Consider the following 19,489-nt stretch of genomic DNA (forward strand, 5'->3'; position numbering starts at 1 on the left):
AGTAGTGGTTGGGGCCAGCAGTGTGCTCTCCTGCAGCTCCATAGAATGTCACAGGCACTACACCACACTTGCCGATATCCTCAGATGCGCCATGTAGGCAGTGCAGCAGAGCATTGCTGCAGACGGACACCGCTAGATCCATGGCGGCTCCACTGTACTTTATATCAGACAACACGGTGGGTCAGAGTCCTCCAGGACAAGGGTCACTCTACCTGCACTCGTTAATGGCGCCCTACTAACAACCAGCTGAAATCCTACGTCCAGAGAGCACTGCCAGGTGCCATTACTGGCCCTTCACACTGCCTCATGCCCAGTTACTTGTTGGCATGTGTTTCCATGTGATGATGCCTTCTCACACGCCCCTCCAACTACCAGCATGTGCCAGGTGACGCTTTCTTCTCCACAAGCAAAGGCTGCCTTTACTCAGGCACCCCACATAGACCTGCTCCTGCCCATACACTACAAGCAGGCAGCTAATATCCACAGTCAGGACAGGGTTAACGCGTTGCACACGGGGGGCTTCCCAATCACTGCTAGTACTCACGGCTCCATGCTGGCTCCACAGCCGGGATGTCCCAGCAACTCGCTGCCACCTCACTGCTGACCACGATTGAAGCCACGCCCTCTTCCGTTTACGTCGTGAAGATTATTTGTAGTGGGCGTTTCAGGGGCGTGGCAGTCTTTGAGAGCTGCAGCGCTGATTGGTTTATCAGGGCAGTGAAGGCGGCGCATTTAGGAGTGCGCGCTGCTCAGATCCTCGGGCAGGCTGGGAAGGTGGAAGGCGCGCATTTCTGTCTCTGGGCGCGAATGTCACTGGTGCAAGGGCGCGCATTTCTGTCTCTGGGCGCTCATGTCACAGGTGCTGGGCGCGCATGTCACAGGTGCTGGGCGCGCATTTCACAGGTGCTGGGGGCGCATGTCACAGACGCATGTCACAGCACCAGTGAAATGCGCGCCCAGCACCTGTGACATGCGCGCCCTGCACTTGTGAAATGCACGACCAACACCTGTGACATGCGCCACATCACCTGTGAAATGCACAACTAGCACCTGTGATATGCGCCCAGCACCTGTGAAATACACGCCCTGCACTTGTGAAATGCGCGCCCAGCACCTGTGACATATGCATCCAGCACTTGTAAAATTCGCACTCAGCACCTGTGAAATGCGCCCTGCACCTGTGAAATGCACGACCAGCACCTGTGAAACGCGACCTGTGAAATGCAGGACGAGCACCAGTGAAATGCACAACCAGCACCTGTGAAATACACGCCCTGCACTTGTGAAATGCGCGCCCAGCACTTGTGAAATTCGCACCCAGAACCTGTGACACGCGCGACCAGCACCTGTGACATGCGCGACCAGCACCTGTGAAATGCGTGCCCTGCACTTGAGAAATGCACGACCAGCACCTGTGAAATGCACAACCAGCACCTGTTAAATGCGCGTCCTGTACTTGTGAAATGCGCCCGCAGCACCTGTGAAATGCGCGGAGATGCTGAACCTGGTCGCGCATGTCACAGGTGCTGGTCGCGCATGTCACAGCTGGTGGTCGCTCATTTCTCAGGTGCTGGGCGCATTTCACAGGTGCTGGTTGTGCATTTCACAGGTGCTGGGTGCGAATTTCACAAGTTCAGGGTGCACATGTCACAGGTGCTGGGCGCATTTCACTGGTGCAAGGGCGTGCATTTCACAGGTCCTGGTCGTGCATTTCACAAGTGCAGGGCACGCATGTCACATGGGCTGGGTGCATTTCACAGGTGCTGGGCGCGCATGTCACAGGTGCTTGGCGCGCATGTCACAGGTGCTGGGCGCGCATGTCACAGGTGCTGGGCGCACATGTCACAGGTGCTGGTCATGCATTTCACAAGTGCAGGGCGCGCATGTCACAGGTGCTGGGCGCATGTCACAGGTCCTGGTCGTGAATTTCACAGGTGCTGGTTGTGCAATTCACAAGTGCAGGGCACGCATGTCACAGGTGCTGGGTGCGCATCTCACAGGTGCTGGGTGCGCATTTCACAGATGCTGGGTGCGCATTTCACAGGTGCTGGCAGTGCATTTCTGCCTCTCCACCGTTTGCCACTCTGCCGTATGACCCGTATTCTGCCTATAGTAAGCTGTTGCCATTATTCCCAGGTGCTGCGTCCTCATACATGCAGGAGCGCCATTTCTGCCTCTCGGTGCACATTTAGGGTGTGTGCACACGTTGCTAGTTCTGCTGCGGATTTGGCCCTGCGGATCCGCAGCAGTTTCTGCTGTGTTGTACAGTACCATTTAAGTCTATGGAGAATGAAAAACACAGAGCACACGTTGCGTATTTTTCCGCGCAGATTTGCATTTCAGAGTTGCTGGTCGTGTATTTCACAGGTGCTGGGCGCGCATTTCACAGGTGCTGGGCGCGCATTTCACAGGTGCTGGGCGCGTGTCACAGGTGGTGGATGCGTTTCACAGGTGCTGGGCTCATGTCACAGGTGCTGGTCATGCATGTCACAGGTGCTGGGCACGTTTCACAGGTTATGGTCACATTTCACAGGTGGGTGTGCATTTCACAGGTGCTGGGCACGTTTCACAAGTGCTGCGCGTGCATTTCACAGGTGCTGGGCACATTTCATAGGTGCTGGGTGAATTTCACAGGTGCTGGTCGCGCATGTCACAGGTGCTGGTCGCGCATGTCACAGGTGCTGGGCACGCATGTCACAGGTGCTGGTCATGCATGTCACAGGTGCTGGTCATGCATGTCACAGGTGCTGGGCAGGTTTCACAGGTTCTGGTCACATTTCACAGGTGGGTGTGCATTTCACAGGTGCTGGGCGCGTTTCACAGGTGCTAGACGCATTTCACTGGTGCTGGGCACATTTCACAGGTGCTGGTTGAGTTTCACAGGTGCTGGTTGAATTTCACAGGTGTTGGGTGCATGTCACAGGTGCTGGGCGCGCATGTCACAGGTGCTGGTCATGCATTTCACAGGTGCTGGGCTCGTTTCACAGGTGCTGGCCGCGTTTCACATGTTCCGGTCACATTTCACAGGTGCTGGGTGTGTTTCACAGGTGCTGGGCGCGTTTCACAAGTCTTGGGTGCGCATTTCACAGGTGCTGGGCGCATTTCACAAGTGCTGGGTGTGTTTCACAGGTGCTGGACGCGTTTCACAGGTGCTGGGCGCATTTCACAGGTGCTGGGCGTGCATTTCACAAGTGCAGGGCGTGCCTGTCACAGGAGCTGGGCGCGATTCACAGGTGCTGGGTGCGCATTTCACAGGTGCTGGGCGCGTTTCACAGGTGCTGGGTGCGTTTCACAGGTTCTGGTCACATTTCACAGGTGCTGGGTGTGCATTTCACAGGTGCTGCGTCACGTTGCTAGTTCTGCTGCGGATGCGCAGCGGATTTGGCCCTGCGGATCCGCAGCAGTTTCTGCTGTGTTGTACAGTACCATTTAAGTCTATGGAGAATGAAAAACACAGAGCACACGTTGCATATTTTTCCGCGCAGATTTGCATTTCAGAGTTGCTGGGCGCGCATTTCAGAGTTGCTGGGCGCGCATTTCACAGGTGCTGGGCGCGCATTTCACAGGTGCTGGGCGCGCATTTCACAGGTGCTGGGCGAGCATTTTACAGGTGCTGGGCGAGCATTTCACAGGTGGTGGATGCGTTTCACAGGTGCTGGGCGCATGTCACAGGTGCTGGTCATGCATGTCACAGGTGCTGGGCACGTTTCACAGGTTATGGTCACATTTCACAGGTGGGTGTGCATTTCACAGGTGCTGGGCACGTTTCACAAGTGCTGGGCGTGCATTTCACAGGTGCTGGGCACATTTCATAGGTGCTGGGTGAATTTCACAGGTGTTGGGTGCATGTCACAGGTGCTGGTCGCGCATGTCACAGGTGCTGGTCGCGCATGTCACAGGTGCTGGTCATGCATGTCACAGGTGCTGGTCATGCATGTCACAGGTGCTGGGCACGTTTCACAGGTTTTGGTCACATTTCACAGGTGGGTGTGCATTTCTCAGGTGCTGGGCGCGTTTCACAAGTGCTAGACGCATTTCACTGGTGCTGGGCACATTTCACAGGTGCTGGTTGAGTTTCACAGGTGTTGGTTGAATTTCACAGGTGCTGGTTGAATTTCACAGGTGTTGGGTGCATGTCACAGGTGCTTGGCGCGCATGTCACAGGTGCTGGGCGCGCATGTCACAGGTGCTGGTCATGCATTTCACAGGTGCTGGGCTCGTTTCACAGGTGCTGTCCGCGTTTCACATGTTCCGGTCACATTTCACAGGTGCTGGGTGTGTTTCACAGGTGCTGGGCGCATTTCACACAGGTGCTGGGCGCGTTTCACAAGTCCTGGGTGTGCATTTCACAGGTGCTGGACGCATTTCACAGGTGCTGGGCTCGTTTCACAGGTGCTGGCCGCGTTTCACATGTTCCGGTCACATTTCACAGGTGCTGGGTGTGTTTCACAGGTGCTGGGCGCATTTCACACAGGTGCTGGGCGCGTTTCACAAGTCCTGGGTGTGCATTTCACAGGTGCTGGGCGCATTTCACAGGTGCTGGGCGCATTTCACAGGTGCTGGGCGCGTTTCACAGGTTCTGGTCACATTTCACAGGTGCTGGGTGTGCATTTCACAAGTGCTGGGTGTGTTTCACAGGTGCTGGACGCGTTTCACAGGTTCTGGGCGCATTTCACAGGTGCTGGGCACGCATTTCACAGGTGCTGGGCACATTTCACAGGTGCTGGGTGCGTTTCACAGGTGCTGGGTGCGTTTCACAGGTGCAGGGCGCACATTTCACAGGTGCTGGGCTCATGTCGCAGGTGCTGTCATGCATTTTACAGGTGCTGGTCGTGCATTTCACAGTTGCTGGACGTGCATTTCACAAGTGCAGGACGCGCATTTCACAGGTGCTGGTCGCGCATTTCACAGGTGCTGGTCGCGCATTTCACAGATGCTGGTCGCGCATTTCACAGGTGGTGGACGCGCATTTCACAGGTGCTGGGCGCATTTCACAGTTGCTGGTCATACATGTCACAGGTGCTGGGCGCATTTCACAGTTGTTGGGCGCATGTCACAGGTGCTGGGAGCGTTTCACAGGTTCTGGTCACATTTCACAGGTGCTGGGTGTGCATTTCACAGGTGCTGCGTCTCCGCGCATTTCTGCCTCTCCACCGTTTTCGACTCTGCCGTATGATCCGTATTCTGCCTATAGTAAGCTGTTGCCATTATTCCCAGGTCCTGCGTCTCCACGCATTCAGGAGCGTGCATTTCTGCCTCTCGGTGCACATTTAGGGTGTGTGCACTCGTTGCTGATTCTGCTGCGGATGCGCAGTGGATTTGGCCCTGCGGATCCGCAGCAGTTTCTGCTGCGTTGTACAGTACCATTTAAGTCTATGGAAAATGAAAAACGCAGAGCACATGTTGCATATTTTTCTGCGCAGATTTGCATTTTACAGGGGCTGGGCGCTAGTCACAGGTTCTGGGCGCGTTTCACAGGTGCTGGTCATGCATTTCACAGGTGCTGGGTGCGCATTTCACAAGTGCAGGGCGCGCATTTCACAGGTGCTGGGCGCGTTTCACAAGTGCAGGGCAAGCATTTCACAGGTGCTGGGAGCACATTTCACAGGTGCTGGTTGTGCATTTCACAAGTGCAGGGCGCTCATTTCACAGGTGCTGGGCGCATTTCCCAGGTGATGGGTGAGCGTTTCACAGGTGCTGGGCACGTTTCACAGGTGCTCAGCACGTTTCACAAGTGCAGGGCACGCATTTCACAGGTGCTGGGCGCGCATTTCACAGGTGTTGGGCGCGTTTCACAGGTGCTGGGTGCGCATTTCACAGCTGCTGGGTGCATTTCACAGGTGTTGGGAGCGTTTCACAGGTGCTGGGTGCGCATTTCACAGCTGCTGGGTGCATTTCACAGGTGCTGGGCGCGTTTCACAAGTGCTGGGCGCGCATTTCACAGGTGCTGGTCATGCACTTCACAGGTGCTGGGCGCGTTTCACAAGTGCAGGGCGCGCATCTCACAGGTGCTGATCGTGCATTTCACAGGTGCTGCACATGCATTGCAACAACTACTACTGTACTGTTTGGTATATTGTGCATATTGTGAGATTGTTAACAAAGTTCAGTGACAAAAAAAAAAGGAACAGATAGGATGCCCCCTCCTCTTCCCTTGTTGTTGTAATGCTCCCATGCTGCAAGCCACAGCAGATACCAGACTGATCACATTTCATGCTGTAAGCTGTTCAACCTGGATATGAATAAATCTACATTCTGTGTTGCTGACTCTGGATGTTACGCTGATTAATCCGCTGCTAACAGGTTATGGGCCCAGAGTCCTAGAGTCCCAGATCCCCAGAGCACAGAGAAAAGAAAAGAAAGGAAGACAGCAAAGATGGCCACCAGCAGCAGCAACTCCATGAAGTTTACAGTACCAAGTCTCACTAACCAGAATTATCAATCCTGGAAATTCAAAGTGAAAATGCTGCTGATAAGAGAAGGTAAGTTGAAATACACACAGGAGCCTAAACCTGACCCAGTATCACAGGAGTGGATAGAGATGGATCAGAAAGCACAAAGTACCATATCACTCAGTATAGATGATGATCAGATTGTGCATGTGTGTAAAAGTGAAACTGCAAGAGAAATGTGGGAGCAGCTGCAAAAGGTGCATGAGAGGATAAATTTAAGAAATAAACTTTATCTCATGAGAAAATTGTACCAGTCTAAACTACAGAATGGCCAGGATATGCAGGACTACATAACAAGCATTCTAGAGATTGTAGAATGCCTGAGAGGCATTACTGCTTAGTGGTCTTCCAGAAAACTATGACACGCTTGTAACCGCACTAGATGCGCGCCCAGAAGATGAGCTTACATTGGAGTATGTCAGAGGGAAGCTCATAGATGAATATAAGCGGAAAGCGGAAGGTGTAAACAGCAGGACATGCGATGCAGAATCTGCTTTACAGATACAAAATCTAAATGATAACAGAAAGCACCTAAAAGAAACACGTGAATGTTTTGTTTGCAAGAAATCAGGACATTTGAAAGCCGACTGCAGAGTCTGGAAAGCTAGAATGAATCAGCTGAAAAAGCAAAGCAGTCTTCAAAGGGATAAAAGTGCTGTGTCTGAAGAAAATGATTCTGTGAATACTGAAACTGCATTTACTGTTAGTGTAAATACATCAAAGCATGCATGGTGTATAGACTCTGGAGCAACTAGTCACATGACTAATAACAGGGACTTCTTTTCTAAGCTTAACCAAAGTAAGTCAGAGAAAGTGATTATGGCTAATGGTCAGTACATTATTTCACAAGGTATAGGAGATGGTTATATTGATTGTCAAATCTCACCAACACAAAGCAAGAAGATCCCAGTAAAAGATGTGCTCTATGTGCCTAGTCTTGAGAGTAATTTACTATCTGTGAAGAAACTCACAAAACAAGGAAATGAAGTTACATTTAAGCATGATAGCTGCATCATCTCAAAAGAGGGCCACACACTAGCAGAAGGAAAAATCACAAATGAACTTTACCAGCTTAAATGCAAAGAGTGTGTGTACACTGCTGAGGAAGAAAGGCACAATAACTGCATTCATGTATGGCATAGGCGCCTAGCACACAGAGACCCGGAAGCAATAAGGAAGTTAGTTCAAAAGCAAATAGCTGAGGACATTACAATTGATCTATGCAACCAGATAATGAAATGTACTAGCTGCATCAAAGGGAAAATGTCTAGAAAAGCTTTTCCTAAGAGAAGTACTACAAGAACAGTTTCAGACACTAGATTTAATACATACAGATGTCTGTGGTCCAATGAGCACTCAGACTCCTGGGAAGAAGAGATATTTTCTCACATTTACTGATGATCATTCAAGATATACAGTTGTCCATCTGCTTCACAGCAAGAAAGAAGTTCCAGAGAAACTTGAAGTATATCTAGCTGAGGTATATAATAAATTTGGGAGAATGCCAAAGATTCAACGTGCAGATAATGGGACTGAATACACAAGTAATGAGACACAGAGCATTTTAAAGAAAAATGGAATCCTATTTCAGACCACTGTACCGTACAATCCTGAGCAAAATGGTGACGCGGAAAGAAGGAACCGAACACTCTGTGAAAGTGGAAGAAGTATGTTGTTTGATGCAAATCTGCCCACAGCATATTGGGGTGAAGCAATCATGACAGCTTGCTATCTTCAGAACAGACTACCAGGTAAAGCTACAGAGAAAACTCCGTTTGAGCAATGGAACAGCAGAAAGCCAAAACTACATCATATAAGAATATTCGGAAGTAAAGCACTTGTACATGTTCCCAAAGAAAGGCGAACTAAGTGGAAATCTCACGCTAAGGAAGGGATCCTGCTAGGCTACAGTGAAACCCAGAAAGGTTATAGGATTCTACACCCAGAAACAAAAAGGTCACAATAAGTAGAGATGTAGTGATTGATGAGAACTTTGTGTCCCCCAAGTTTTGTGACATCACGCCAGTAGTCCAGCTGAAGTCACTATTACAAGGAGGATGTATAGGTCTGGCTGGATTCTTCAACCACTGAAGGAACAACAGAAAAATCAGGTGAATCTGAAATCAGGAGATCGTCAAGATCAAACAGAGGCGTACCAGCTAAACGTCTATCCTCCATAGTCAAGACACTACCTGAATCAGAGCCGCAGTCGTGGGATGAAATGCAAGAACTACCTGTCCATGAAAGAACAAAGTGGATCAATGCTGCTAATGAGGAAATCAAATCGCTTCATCAACTTCAAACTTGGAAACTCACCAAGCTGCCACAGAGCAAAAAGGCAATCAAGTGCAAGTGGGTCTTCAAAACCAAATATGACTCTGAAGGTAAAGTCCACAGATTTAAAGCAAGGTTGGTGGCAAAAGGATATTCTCAAAAGTATGGCGAAGATTACGATTCTACGTTTGCTCCAGTCGCTAAACAGACCACGTTCAGAGCTTTGTTAGTTGTAGCTGCTGTACAAAAGATTAATGTCAGACATTATGACAAAGCCATTGCCACGAGCCAGGTTCCAAGAATTGAGAACCACACTGGGACTAAGAGGATAAGTAGTTGTTGAGTGGGGGTGTTGGAATAATGCATATTGATCTGTATGTATTGCAACAACTACTACTGTACTGTTTGATATATTGTGCATATTGTGAGATTGTTAACAAAGTTCAGTGACAAAAAAAAAAAGAGGAACAGACAGGATGCCCCCTCCTTCTCTTCCCTTCTTGTTGTTGTAATGCTCCCATGCTGCAAACCACAGCAGATACCAGACTGATCACATTTCATGCTGTAAGCTGTTCAACCTGGATATGAATAAATCTACATTCTGTGTTGCTGACTCTGGATGTTACGCTGATTAATCCGCTGCTAACAGAAATGCATGACCAGCACCTGTGAAATGCGCCCAGCACCTGTGAAATGCGCCCACCATCTGTGACATGCACACCCTGCACTTGTGAAATGCTCGCCCAGCACCTGTGAAACGCGTCCAGCATCTGTGAAATGCACACCCAGCACCTGTGACATGCAAATCCGCGCAGAAAAATATGCAACGTGTGCTCTGCGTTTTTCATTTTCCATACTTAAATGGTACTGTACAACGCAGCAGAAATTGCTGCGGATCCGCAGGGCCAAATCCACTGCGCATCAGCAGCAGAATCAGCAACTAGTGCACACACCCTAAATGTGCACCTGCTGGGCGCGCATTTCACAGGTTCAGCATCTCCGCACATTTCACAGGTGCTGGGAGCACATTTCATAGGTGCTGCAGGCGCATTTCACAAGTACAGGGCGTGCATTTCACAGGTACTGGGTGCATTTCACAGTTGCTGGTCGTGCATTTCACAGGTGCTGGTCGTGCATTTCACAGGTGCTGGTCGTGCATTTCTCAAGTGCAGGGCACACATTTCACAGGTGCTAGACGCATTTCACTGGTGCTGGGCACATTTCACAGGTGCTGGGCGCGTTTCACAGGTGTTGGGTGCATTTCACAGGTGCTGGTCGTGCATGTCACAGGTGCTGGTCGTGCATGTCACAGGTGCTGGGCGCGCATGTCACAGGTGCTGGGCGCGCAAGTCACAGGTGCTGGGCGCGCATGTCACAGGTGCTGGGCTCGCATTTCACAGATGCTGGTCATGCATTTCACAGGTGCTGGTTGTGCATTTCACAAGTGCAGGGCACACATTTTACAGGTGCTGGGCGCGTTTCACAGGTGCTGGTCGTGCATTTCACAGGTGCTGGTCGTGCATTTCACAGGTGCTGGTCGTGCATTTCACAGGTGCTGGTCGTGCAATTCTCAAGTGCAGGGCACGCATTTCACAGGTGCTAGACGCATTTCACTGGTGCTGGGCACTTTTCACAGGTGCTGGTCGTGCATGTCACAGGTGCTGCGCGCGCATGTCACAGGTGCTGCGCGCGCATGTCACAGGTGCTGGGCGCGCATGTCACAGGTGCTGTGTCTCTGCGCATTTCACAGGTGCTGTCTCCGCGCATTTCTGCCTCTCCACCGTTTGCCACTCTGCCGTATGATCCGTATTCTGCCTATAGTAAGCTGTTGCCATTATTCCCAGGTGCTGCGTCTCCACGCATTCAGGAGCGCGCATTTCTGCCTCTCTGTGCATATTTAGGGTGTGTGCACACGTTGCTGATTCTGCTGCGGATGCGCAGCGGATTTGGCCCTGCGGATCCGCAGCAGTTTCTGCTGCGTTGTACAGTACCATTTAAGTCTATGGAGAATGAAAAACGCAGAGCACACGTTGTGTATTTTTCCGCGCGGATTTGCTGCGGTTTTAAATTCGCAGCATGTCATTTTTTGGTGGAATCCGCAGCGGTTTCACACCTGCTCCATTACAGGTGTCAAACCGCAGGCTAATCCGCACTGAATCCACAGGTAAAATGCAGGTCATTTTACATGCATATTTAGCCAAATCTGCGTGGAAAAATCTGAAGCAGAATCCGCAACATGTGCACACACCCTAAGGAGCAGAAGGCGCACATTCCTGAGCTATGCGTTTCTGCCTCTCCACCATTTGCCACTCTGCCGTATGATCAGTATTCTGCCTGTAGTAAGCTGTTGCCTTTATTCCCAGGTGCTGCGTCTCCACGCATTCAGGAGAGTGCATTTCTGCCGCTCGGCGTGCATTTAGGAGCTGTAGGCGTGCATTCAGGAGCTTGCATTTCTGCCTCTTGGCACGCATTCATGAGCGTGCATTTCTACCTCTCCACCGTTTGCCACTCTGCAGTATGATCCATATTCTGCCTCTAGTAAGCTGTTGCCTTTATTCCCAGGTGCTGCGTCTCCTTGAAGGTGTGGGTTTGCCAGAGTTGCTGATTCAGTTAGCCACATTGGCTATTTCGGAGACTGCGGATGACCTGAAAAGTCAGGTAATGCCATGTACAAGCTGTCGTATCCTTCTCTATATATCTATGATATTATTTGGTGAGTGACCAGATATCTCCTGATTGTAGGCGACTTTGAGGACTCGTACCTTCAAGTATCACCTGGATTTGGGACACAACAGCCAGTCGCACGACACTCTCGCGCATATTCCCGATCACAGCTGGTGAGACTGAAGTCAGATGGCTCGTGGTGTGGGGCGGAGGTCTGTTGGCTCGTGGTGTGGGGCGGAGGTCTGTTAGCTCATGGTGTGGGGTGCAGGGCTGAGCATGGTGTGGGGTGCAGGGCTGACAGCTCGTGGTGTGGGGCGGAGGTCTGATAGCTCGTGGTGTAGGGTGCAGGGCTGAGAGCTCATGATGTGGGGCTGAGATCTGACAGTTCGTTGGGTGCTGGTCTGACAGCTCATGGTGTGGGGCAGAAATGAGTACGGTGTGCCTGAGCCTTAGACCCCAGCGTATGCTCCATACATGGCCAAACGGAGGATGGAAGCATCTCTTTTTCGTGTCTGGCACTGATCATGAGCCGCTCTGTACACCCGCTCCTCGCCTGTAATATACATGCACCTCAGTGGTTGGGAATGTATTAAAGGCACTGCAGGAAATAGCAATGGGCAGAAACATCACTGACCTAACTTGTTAAAGGGAACCTGTCAGGTCGTTTTGGCCATGTAAGCTGCGGCCACTGCCTTTCAGTTCTTATCTACAGCATTCTATAATCCTGTAGATAAGCCCACGCTCTAACCTCAAACAGAATAAACACAAGTTTTATTATACTCACCGGGGGGCAGGGTTGGGCACGGTGGGTGTCGTGGTCTGGTTCGGAGCCTCCCATCTTCATGTGATGATGTCCTCCTCCTTACTTCTCCCTCGGCGCACTGCTCTGCCCAGTTGAGGGTAGAGTAAAGTACTGCAGTGTGCAGGCGCAGGACCTCTATGACCTTTCCCGGCGCCTGCGCACTGCAGTACTTTGCTGTGCCCTCAAAAGGGCAAAGAAGTATGCTTGCGCAGGAGCTGCGACACAAAGCAAGGAAGAGGACATCATCGCATGAAGATGGGAGGCGGTGGACCCGGACCTGCGACGTCCATCGGAACAAACCGCACCCGGGTGAGTATAATAAAACTTGTTTCTCTAGCAACCTTCCACGACAGCATAGGAGGATATCTCCATGCCCTAATGGGGGACAGGACGCACGAGTGGTTAAAAGGTCCCTCCCACCTCCCTCTCACCAGTGACTTTCCTGTCCCCCATGGGGCATGGAGAGGTCTGGTATGCTGTGTGGCCGGCTGCCGCAGCGTACCTGGAAGATCCAAAAGCCGGGCAGTGGTGGTTGGTGGCGCCGCCTCCCCTCCTCCGTTCTGCTCCCGTCTTTTCCTGAACTCGGGACCGTTTCCTGGCCCTCCCGCGCTCCCCTATGGGGAGTAAAGCGGGCCAGTGATCCCTGACCGGAGGCCTCCTGCAGCTCTCCGGTCTCTCCTCCTCCCCCTGCGTGCAGTGTGATACCGGAAGTGACGTCAGCGCGCGTGTCACTTCCAGGGTATGTGGAAGTCACGCTGTCATGGCGGCCCCCATCCTGTTGCCGGCGCGTGGAGCTCGCCAGTGTGGCTGTGCCTGCTCCGGGACCCAGGGAGGAGGAGGGGGAAACAGATGACTGCGCTGAGGGCGGGGCTAATCTCATATTAACCCGCCGGAAGATGCCGACAGGTAAGATGAGAATCCCCTGTTAGCATGGACGGGTCTTTCTGCCCTGCGTCTGCAGAGCCCAGCGCTGCCCCAGCCACAGTAAGTGTCAAGGGGGGTCCTAATGGTGAGGTCAGGGCATAGGTCCTCAAAATGCTTCTCCCCCTTATTCCATAGGGAGAAAAGTCTGCCCATAAGAGCACCAATACATCTAGAAAGTCGGCCAAATGTGCCATATGCAGCACAAAACTTCCCTCAAATTGGGAGAAGCTATGTCAAGCTTGCACGGATAAGGTGGTTAGGGCTGAGCATCCATCATTGATTGACGAAATCCGCAGCTTGGTTACCCATCAGGTTCAAACCTCTTTAGCTGCCCTGCCCCCCCTCCATCACCTCCACTCCCTCCGATTGTGGGTTCACCACCCCCTAAAAAACGGAAAATTCAAATAGAGGATTCAGAGTCAGAATCAGAAAGATCATACAATTCGGGATCCGAGAATTGGGAACAACCAGGAACCTCTAGGTCAGCCAACACTAGAAGGTACCTCCGTTCCACGGAATATGTGGAGGAGCTGGTCAGTGCAGTACGTGCCACTATGGGCCTAGAGGACGAACCCGTCATGCAGACAGCACAGGATCGCATGTTCGGTGGATATGAGGGGCCTAAGCGAACGGGGTTTCCAGTTCACAGGAGTGTAGCAGATATGATTTCCCAGGAATGGGAGTATCCAGAAAAACGCTACTCGGCCCCTTCAGAACTCCGACATAGATTTCCCCTAGAGGGAGAGGAATTTAGATGGGACATCCCGAAAGTAGATGTCCAGGTAGCAAGAGTGGTAAAAAAGACGGTTCTGCCGTTCGATGATGCATCCCAGCTTAAGAGACCCGATGGACCGTAAAGCAGAAAGCCTCCTAAGAAAAGCCTGGGAAACCTCTGCCTTTACTTTAAAATAAGGAATCGCGTCCACCTGTGTCTCTAGGTCTCTCTTCCAATGGATTGAGGAGGTAGAGAGCCATATTTCTCGTGGTACCTCAAGGAGTGACCTCCTTAACTCCCTTCCTATCTTGCAGAGAGCTACGGGTTTCCTGGCGGATGCATCAATGGAGATGATCCGTGCCTCTGCCAGGGCCATGGTCCAGTCAAATTCCGCCAGGCGGGCCCTCTGGCTTAAAACATGGAGTGGGGATGTTACATCCAAAGTTAAACTCTGCTCTTTACCCTTCAAAGGCGAACATGTTTTCGGCCCGGCCTTAGACGAAATTCTAGAAAAGGCCACAGATAAAAAGGTGCTTCCAGAGCAGAGGATGACAAGAAAGCGTCTTTTTCGAGCCCCCCAGAGTCAGTCATCCCAATCGCGAGGAAAGGGAAAGATGGGAAGATGGAGCTACGCTAAAGGGAGAGGCAGGAACATCCTGGTCCCCCAGCAGCAGCAGCAACCTCAAGAAAAGCAATGACTCGACCCCGGTCGGGGGAAGGCTTTCGAGGTTTTTTCTTGCTTGGCAGTTGATTTCCAACAGCCCCTGGGTCCTCAGTGTGATCAGAGAGGGCCTACTGCTAGAGCTCGAATCCTCCCCCCCGCGGGGTATAAGAGTTACCTCCCTACCACCTCGGGAGATCCCAGCATTAAAATCCGGCATTCGGCTTCTTCTACACTCAAAAGCCATCTCTTGGGTCCCTGCAGAGGAACAAGGAAGGGGGCATTATTCCAGATTGTTCCTAGTAAAAAAGCCCACAGGGGAGGCAAGAATAATAATAAATCTAAAAGGCCTCAACCGACATATTGCGTACCGCAAATTCAAGATGGAGTCAGTAAAGACCGCCATTCCTCTGATAGGGCCGTCGTACTTCATGGCAACCATAGATCTGAAGGATGCTTATTTCCACATCCCCATACATCCTTCCCACAGGAAGTATCTGAGGTTTGCGATTCATCAGGGTCCGGAAGTCAAGCACTTTCAATACAATGTGCTTCCCTTCGGAATATCCTCTGCCCCTCGAGTTTTTTCCAAAATTATGACAGAAGCCATGTCCTACATCAGAAGCCGGGGTATATATATTGTACCTTACCTGGACGACCTACTGATAATAAGGTCCTCCTACCAGACCCTGGAAGACCAGGTAGCCCAGACTCTGGACATTCTTCAATCATTGGGGTGGATCCCAAATATAAAGAAATCACAAATTCAACCCTCTCAGGAGGTAAAATTCTTAGGAATCCTACTATATTCAAAGAATCAAATGTCCTTCCTCCCGGAGGAACATCAGAGGTCCATAATGTCAAGAGTCTCAGATTTCAGGGGACAGAGGTCACCGACCCTCAGGTCAGCCATGTCCATACTAGGGTTAATGACCTCCTGCATCCAGTCGGTGCCTTGGGCGCAGGCCCACTCCAGAACACTCCAGTCTCATTTCTTAACAAACTGGAACAGGGATCACACCTGCCTGAACAAAAGGGTCCAGACCCCGGGAACAGTGAAGGCTTCACTAGCATGGTGGATGGACCGCAAAAACCTGTGCAGGGGAATCAACTGGTCCCAGATCCCCCTGGTTACGTTAACGACAGACGCCAGCAAAAAAGGCTGGGGAGCTGTAGTGTCTCGTCAGCCATTCCAAGGGTTATGGAGCCAGAAAATGAGTGCAAGATCCTCAAACTTCAGGGAGCTGAAAGCATTGGAGGAAGCTCTCCTGGCAGCAAGACACCTGGTCCAAAGACCAACATATCAGAGTCTACTCGGACAAAATAACAGTAGCACATCTCAGGCACCAGGGTGGCACAAGATCCAGCAACCTGGAGGGCCTCTCAGGCCGAATATTTTGCTGGGCCGAAAGACACCTTCGTTCCCTGACAGCGGTCCACCTGAGGGGTACAGACAATCTTCAGGCAGATTTCCTGAGCAGAAAAAGCATCCAGCCCGGCGAGTGGGCTCTGAATGGAAGAGTCTTTCGAACACTAGTCAGCAGGTGGGGTCTCCCGGAGGTGGACCTACTAGCCTCAGGAGAGAATGCTCAAGTGAGAAACTACTTCTCCCTGAACCCCAGGGACAGATTCCTGAGTGGACGCCTTCGCCCACAGGTGGAGTTTCCATCTGGCATATGCCTTCCCGCCAGTTCCAATCCTTGCTGCAACCCGGAGGAAAATCTGGGAGGATCAGACCCCAACAATTCTAGTAGCTCCGCTATGGCCAAAGAGGAGCTGGTACTCTCTAATAACAGAACTACAGGTAGACGGGCCATTCATCCTACCCATAAAAGACGACCTTCTCTTACAGGGCCCTCTGCATCACCCGAACCTCAGGGGAATGAAGTTAGCGGCCTGGTTTCTGAACCCAGATCTTGAGGGCCAGGGGGCTACCAGAGGCGGTAATTAAAACCCTCCAGAAATCTCGGAAGCCGGTCACCGTTGCCATATATAATAAAATATGGAAGAGATTCTCCTCATGGTGTCTGCCAGACCTGCCCGACCCAGACAACCCTAACATTTCCCCTATCCTAGATTTCTTACAGAGGGGGCTGAAACTAGGTCTAAAACCTAGCACACTAAAAGTATAAGTATCAGCATTAAGCTCTATGTTTGACTGTGACTTGGCTAACCACAGGTGTATAAAAAGATTCATGACATCGGCCGCTAGGCTACATCCAAAAAAACTAGTCTCTGTCCCATCATGGGACTTGAATGTGGTGCTTACGGGACTCACTCAATCACCCTTTGAGCCTCTGTCATCCTGTACTTCTCAGCTCACCTACAAATTAGCCTTCCTTATAGCAATAACCTCAGCAAGGCGAGTAGGAGAGCTCCAAGCTCTCTCAATCAAGGAACCCTACCTAACAGTTAGAGACGATTCCATAGTTCTCTCCCTTGATCCATCTTTTCTACCATTGGTTGTGTCTGACTTTCATAGGTCTCAGAATATATTTCTTCCTTCATTCTGACAAAACCCAGCAAACCCCAAAGAGGAGGTGTTTCACACGCTGGACGTAAGACGTATAATTCTCCACTACTTGGAGTACACCAAACCATATAGAATTGACCACAACCTATTTATCCATACCTCTGGTCTGAACAGAGGAAAGAAGGTGGCAAAAAATACCATTGCCAATTGGATTAAAAAGGCTATCTCTGAAGCATACCTGGCGCAAAACATCACCCCACCCCTGCAGGGATCAAAGCGCATTCAACACGATCTACCTCTACTTCATGGGCTGAGAGGCCAGGTGCATCTTCAGAGCAGATTTGTAAGGCAGCAACCTGGTCCTCCTTACATACTTTCACTAAACACTATAGTTTAGACCTTGTGTCCAACAGGGATTTAGTCTTTGGCCCAAAAGTTCTTCAGGCCGTTGTCCCCCCCCCCCCTCCCCCAGTGCAGTATAGGTTGTTATGCCTCCAATGCTGTCGTGGAAAGTTGCTAGAGAAAATAGAATTAGACTTACCGGTAATTCAGTTTCTAGAAACCTTCCACGACACCACTATTTCCCTCCCTGCATTCTTGGACAAATTCTGAGAATCCTGAGGTAACCGGTGCTATGGTAATCAGTTATAAGTCACTGGTGAGAGGGAGGTGGGAGGGACCTTTTAACCTCTCGTGCTTCCTGTCCCCCATTAGGGCGTGGAGACATCCTCCTATGCTGTCGTGGAAGGTTTCTAGAAACCGAATTACAGGTAAGTCTAATTCTATTTTTTCTTCTCTTTCAGGTTAGATCGGTGGCTTATCTACAGCATTATAGAATACTGTAGATAACCCCTGAAAGGCAGTGGCCGCAGCTTACAGGGCCAAAATGACGTGACAGGTTCCCTTTAACCCTCACTTAGCAAGAGTAGGTCCCAGTTACACGTTGTGGTCAGGAGCGCCGGAATATTAGGGTCTGGTTGGTTCCTCATTCCCCCAATATAGCACCATTAATTCCACAGCTTTAACGACGTCATCGCTGTTCCTATCGGGGCACACAATCTACATTCCCTATCGGGATGTCTGTGGAGTGTGAGAGAAAATAGAGAAGATGGGGAGAACATACAAACTGCTTGCAGGTGTTGTCTTTGTTGGGATTTGAATCCAGCACCTCAGTTCTGCAATGCTAACCACTGAGCCACTGCATGCTAACCACTGAGCCACTTTGCTGCCCCAATATCCACTTGGGTCCCAACTGAACAGTCTGTACATATGAGGCTATCGTATTTGGATCAGGAGACCCGTAGCTGGTAAGGACCATGTGGGCTGCAGTATGAAGGTCAGCGGTCTGGAATCCGGCATCAGACGGAGTTTGGAGACTCCAGATTGTTGACTTGTATCACACAGCAGAAAAAATCTTGTGGTACATTGTCCCTTATAACACATTGTGGTGTAATGACCACTGTGTCCACTAGGGGGCGCTGTGTGGATGTCCCAAGAGAACGGATGAGTGGCAAAATCCTGAAGGATAGTTAGGTATCTCAAAGTGGGTGGCTTTGAGATGAAGGCTTGGTTATGTGCTGATCAGCAGAGCTGATCTTTCGTGCCTATGTGTTAGGGAGAAGCCTTCAGGCAGCTGGAGAGATGGGCGGGTTCTAGCTGCCTACAAATCCACCCAGGGGTGTGTCTGATAGCACCTATAGTAAAAGGCTATGTGAGTATGTGAAGGACCTGTGATGAGGTCATAGCCATGTGACCCGGTGGGCGTGGCTACAGACCATATATGGTGGCCAGGGTAGGTCACATGTGGTAAATGCTGGGACCTGATTGGTCCAGTTTGGAAGGTCCCGTGAGAAGGATCTCCTCACTAACAGCCAGTGTGCGACTGGGTGAAATGGCTGCTAGCATCGGAGAGTCCCAGAGGATAGAGTGGATGTCTGCAGCGTGGAGCAACAGCCATGAGAGAACCCTGACGTGGGTGAGATAATGATGAGGCTGAAGAGCCTGAGTATGGACATTGAGTAACCTGTGTGTGACCACAGGTTTAACCAGAGTGAAGGTATAATGGACGCTATGCTGTAATGCTGTTTATGTTGCTTCTGTGGTTTATGATGACAAATAAACCTCATGGACTGTTATGGCTTATGAAAACCCGAGCTGGATCTGATTGTGTGGCTGCCAAGCGAGTGTCCCCCAACCTTGAATGACAGCACTACCTCACAACATACATAATTTATCTACATGAGGCACAATTGTTAAAGGGGTCGTACAGAATTAGGAAAACATTCTCTTTGGAGCTGATCTGTAATATCTGACACAACCTGTAGACTAAGGTGGCAATGTTTTTAAAGGAAAACTGCCATGATTTTTAATCTTTTCCATCCTGTATACTTCTTACCAGTGGCCTCTGTCTGCCTTGTCTCCTTTGGTTTGGATGCCGTATTCCCCCATCGATCATCTTCTGCAAGCGCTGGAAGAGAATAACAGTCGACTAAACCGAGAGGTAAGAGCCGCAGTCACCGTCATA

The 19,489-nt window shown here is 50.7% G+C and overlaps 1 protein-coding gene across 9 annotated transcripts in view; it reads right to left on the bottom strand.

Moving 5' to 3' along the window:
- The window catches only part of TMEM181 (transmembrane protein 181), a 527,451-nt gene that overhangs the window by 458,938 nt on the left and 49,024 nt on the right, over nucleotides 1-19,489 (bottom strand). For 2 of the 9 annotated variants that reach the window (XM_073551887.1, XM_073551882.1), the window contains exon 1: nucleotides 545-692. The exons of 5 other annotated variants lie outside the window; for them this stretch is intronic. Coding sequence is in view for 2 of the 4 variants with exons in the window: in XM_073551882.1 (XP_073407983.1) it covers nucleotides 545-552 (8 nt within the window). In the remaining 2 variants the exon portion in view is untranslated. Of the gene's footprint in view, nucleotides 1-544; nucleotides 693-19,360; nucleotides 19,433-19,489 lie in introns of those variants that run through there. 2 more of the 9 variants (XM_073551881.1, XM_073551886.1) reach the window with 2 other exon arrangements.

Source organism: Dendrobates tinctorius, unplaced genomic scaffold (genome assembly GCF_039654945.1).
Source record: "Dendrobates tinctorius isolate UK_male_01 unplaced genomic scaffold, ASM3965494v1 ptg000181l, whole genome shotgun sequence".
NCBI classification, from domain to species: domain Eukaryota; kingdom Metazoa; phylum Chordata; class Amphibia; order Anura; family Dendrobatidae; genus Dendrobates; species Dendrobates tinctorius.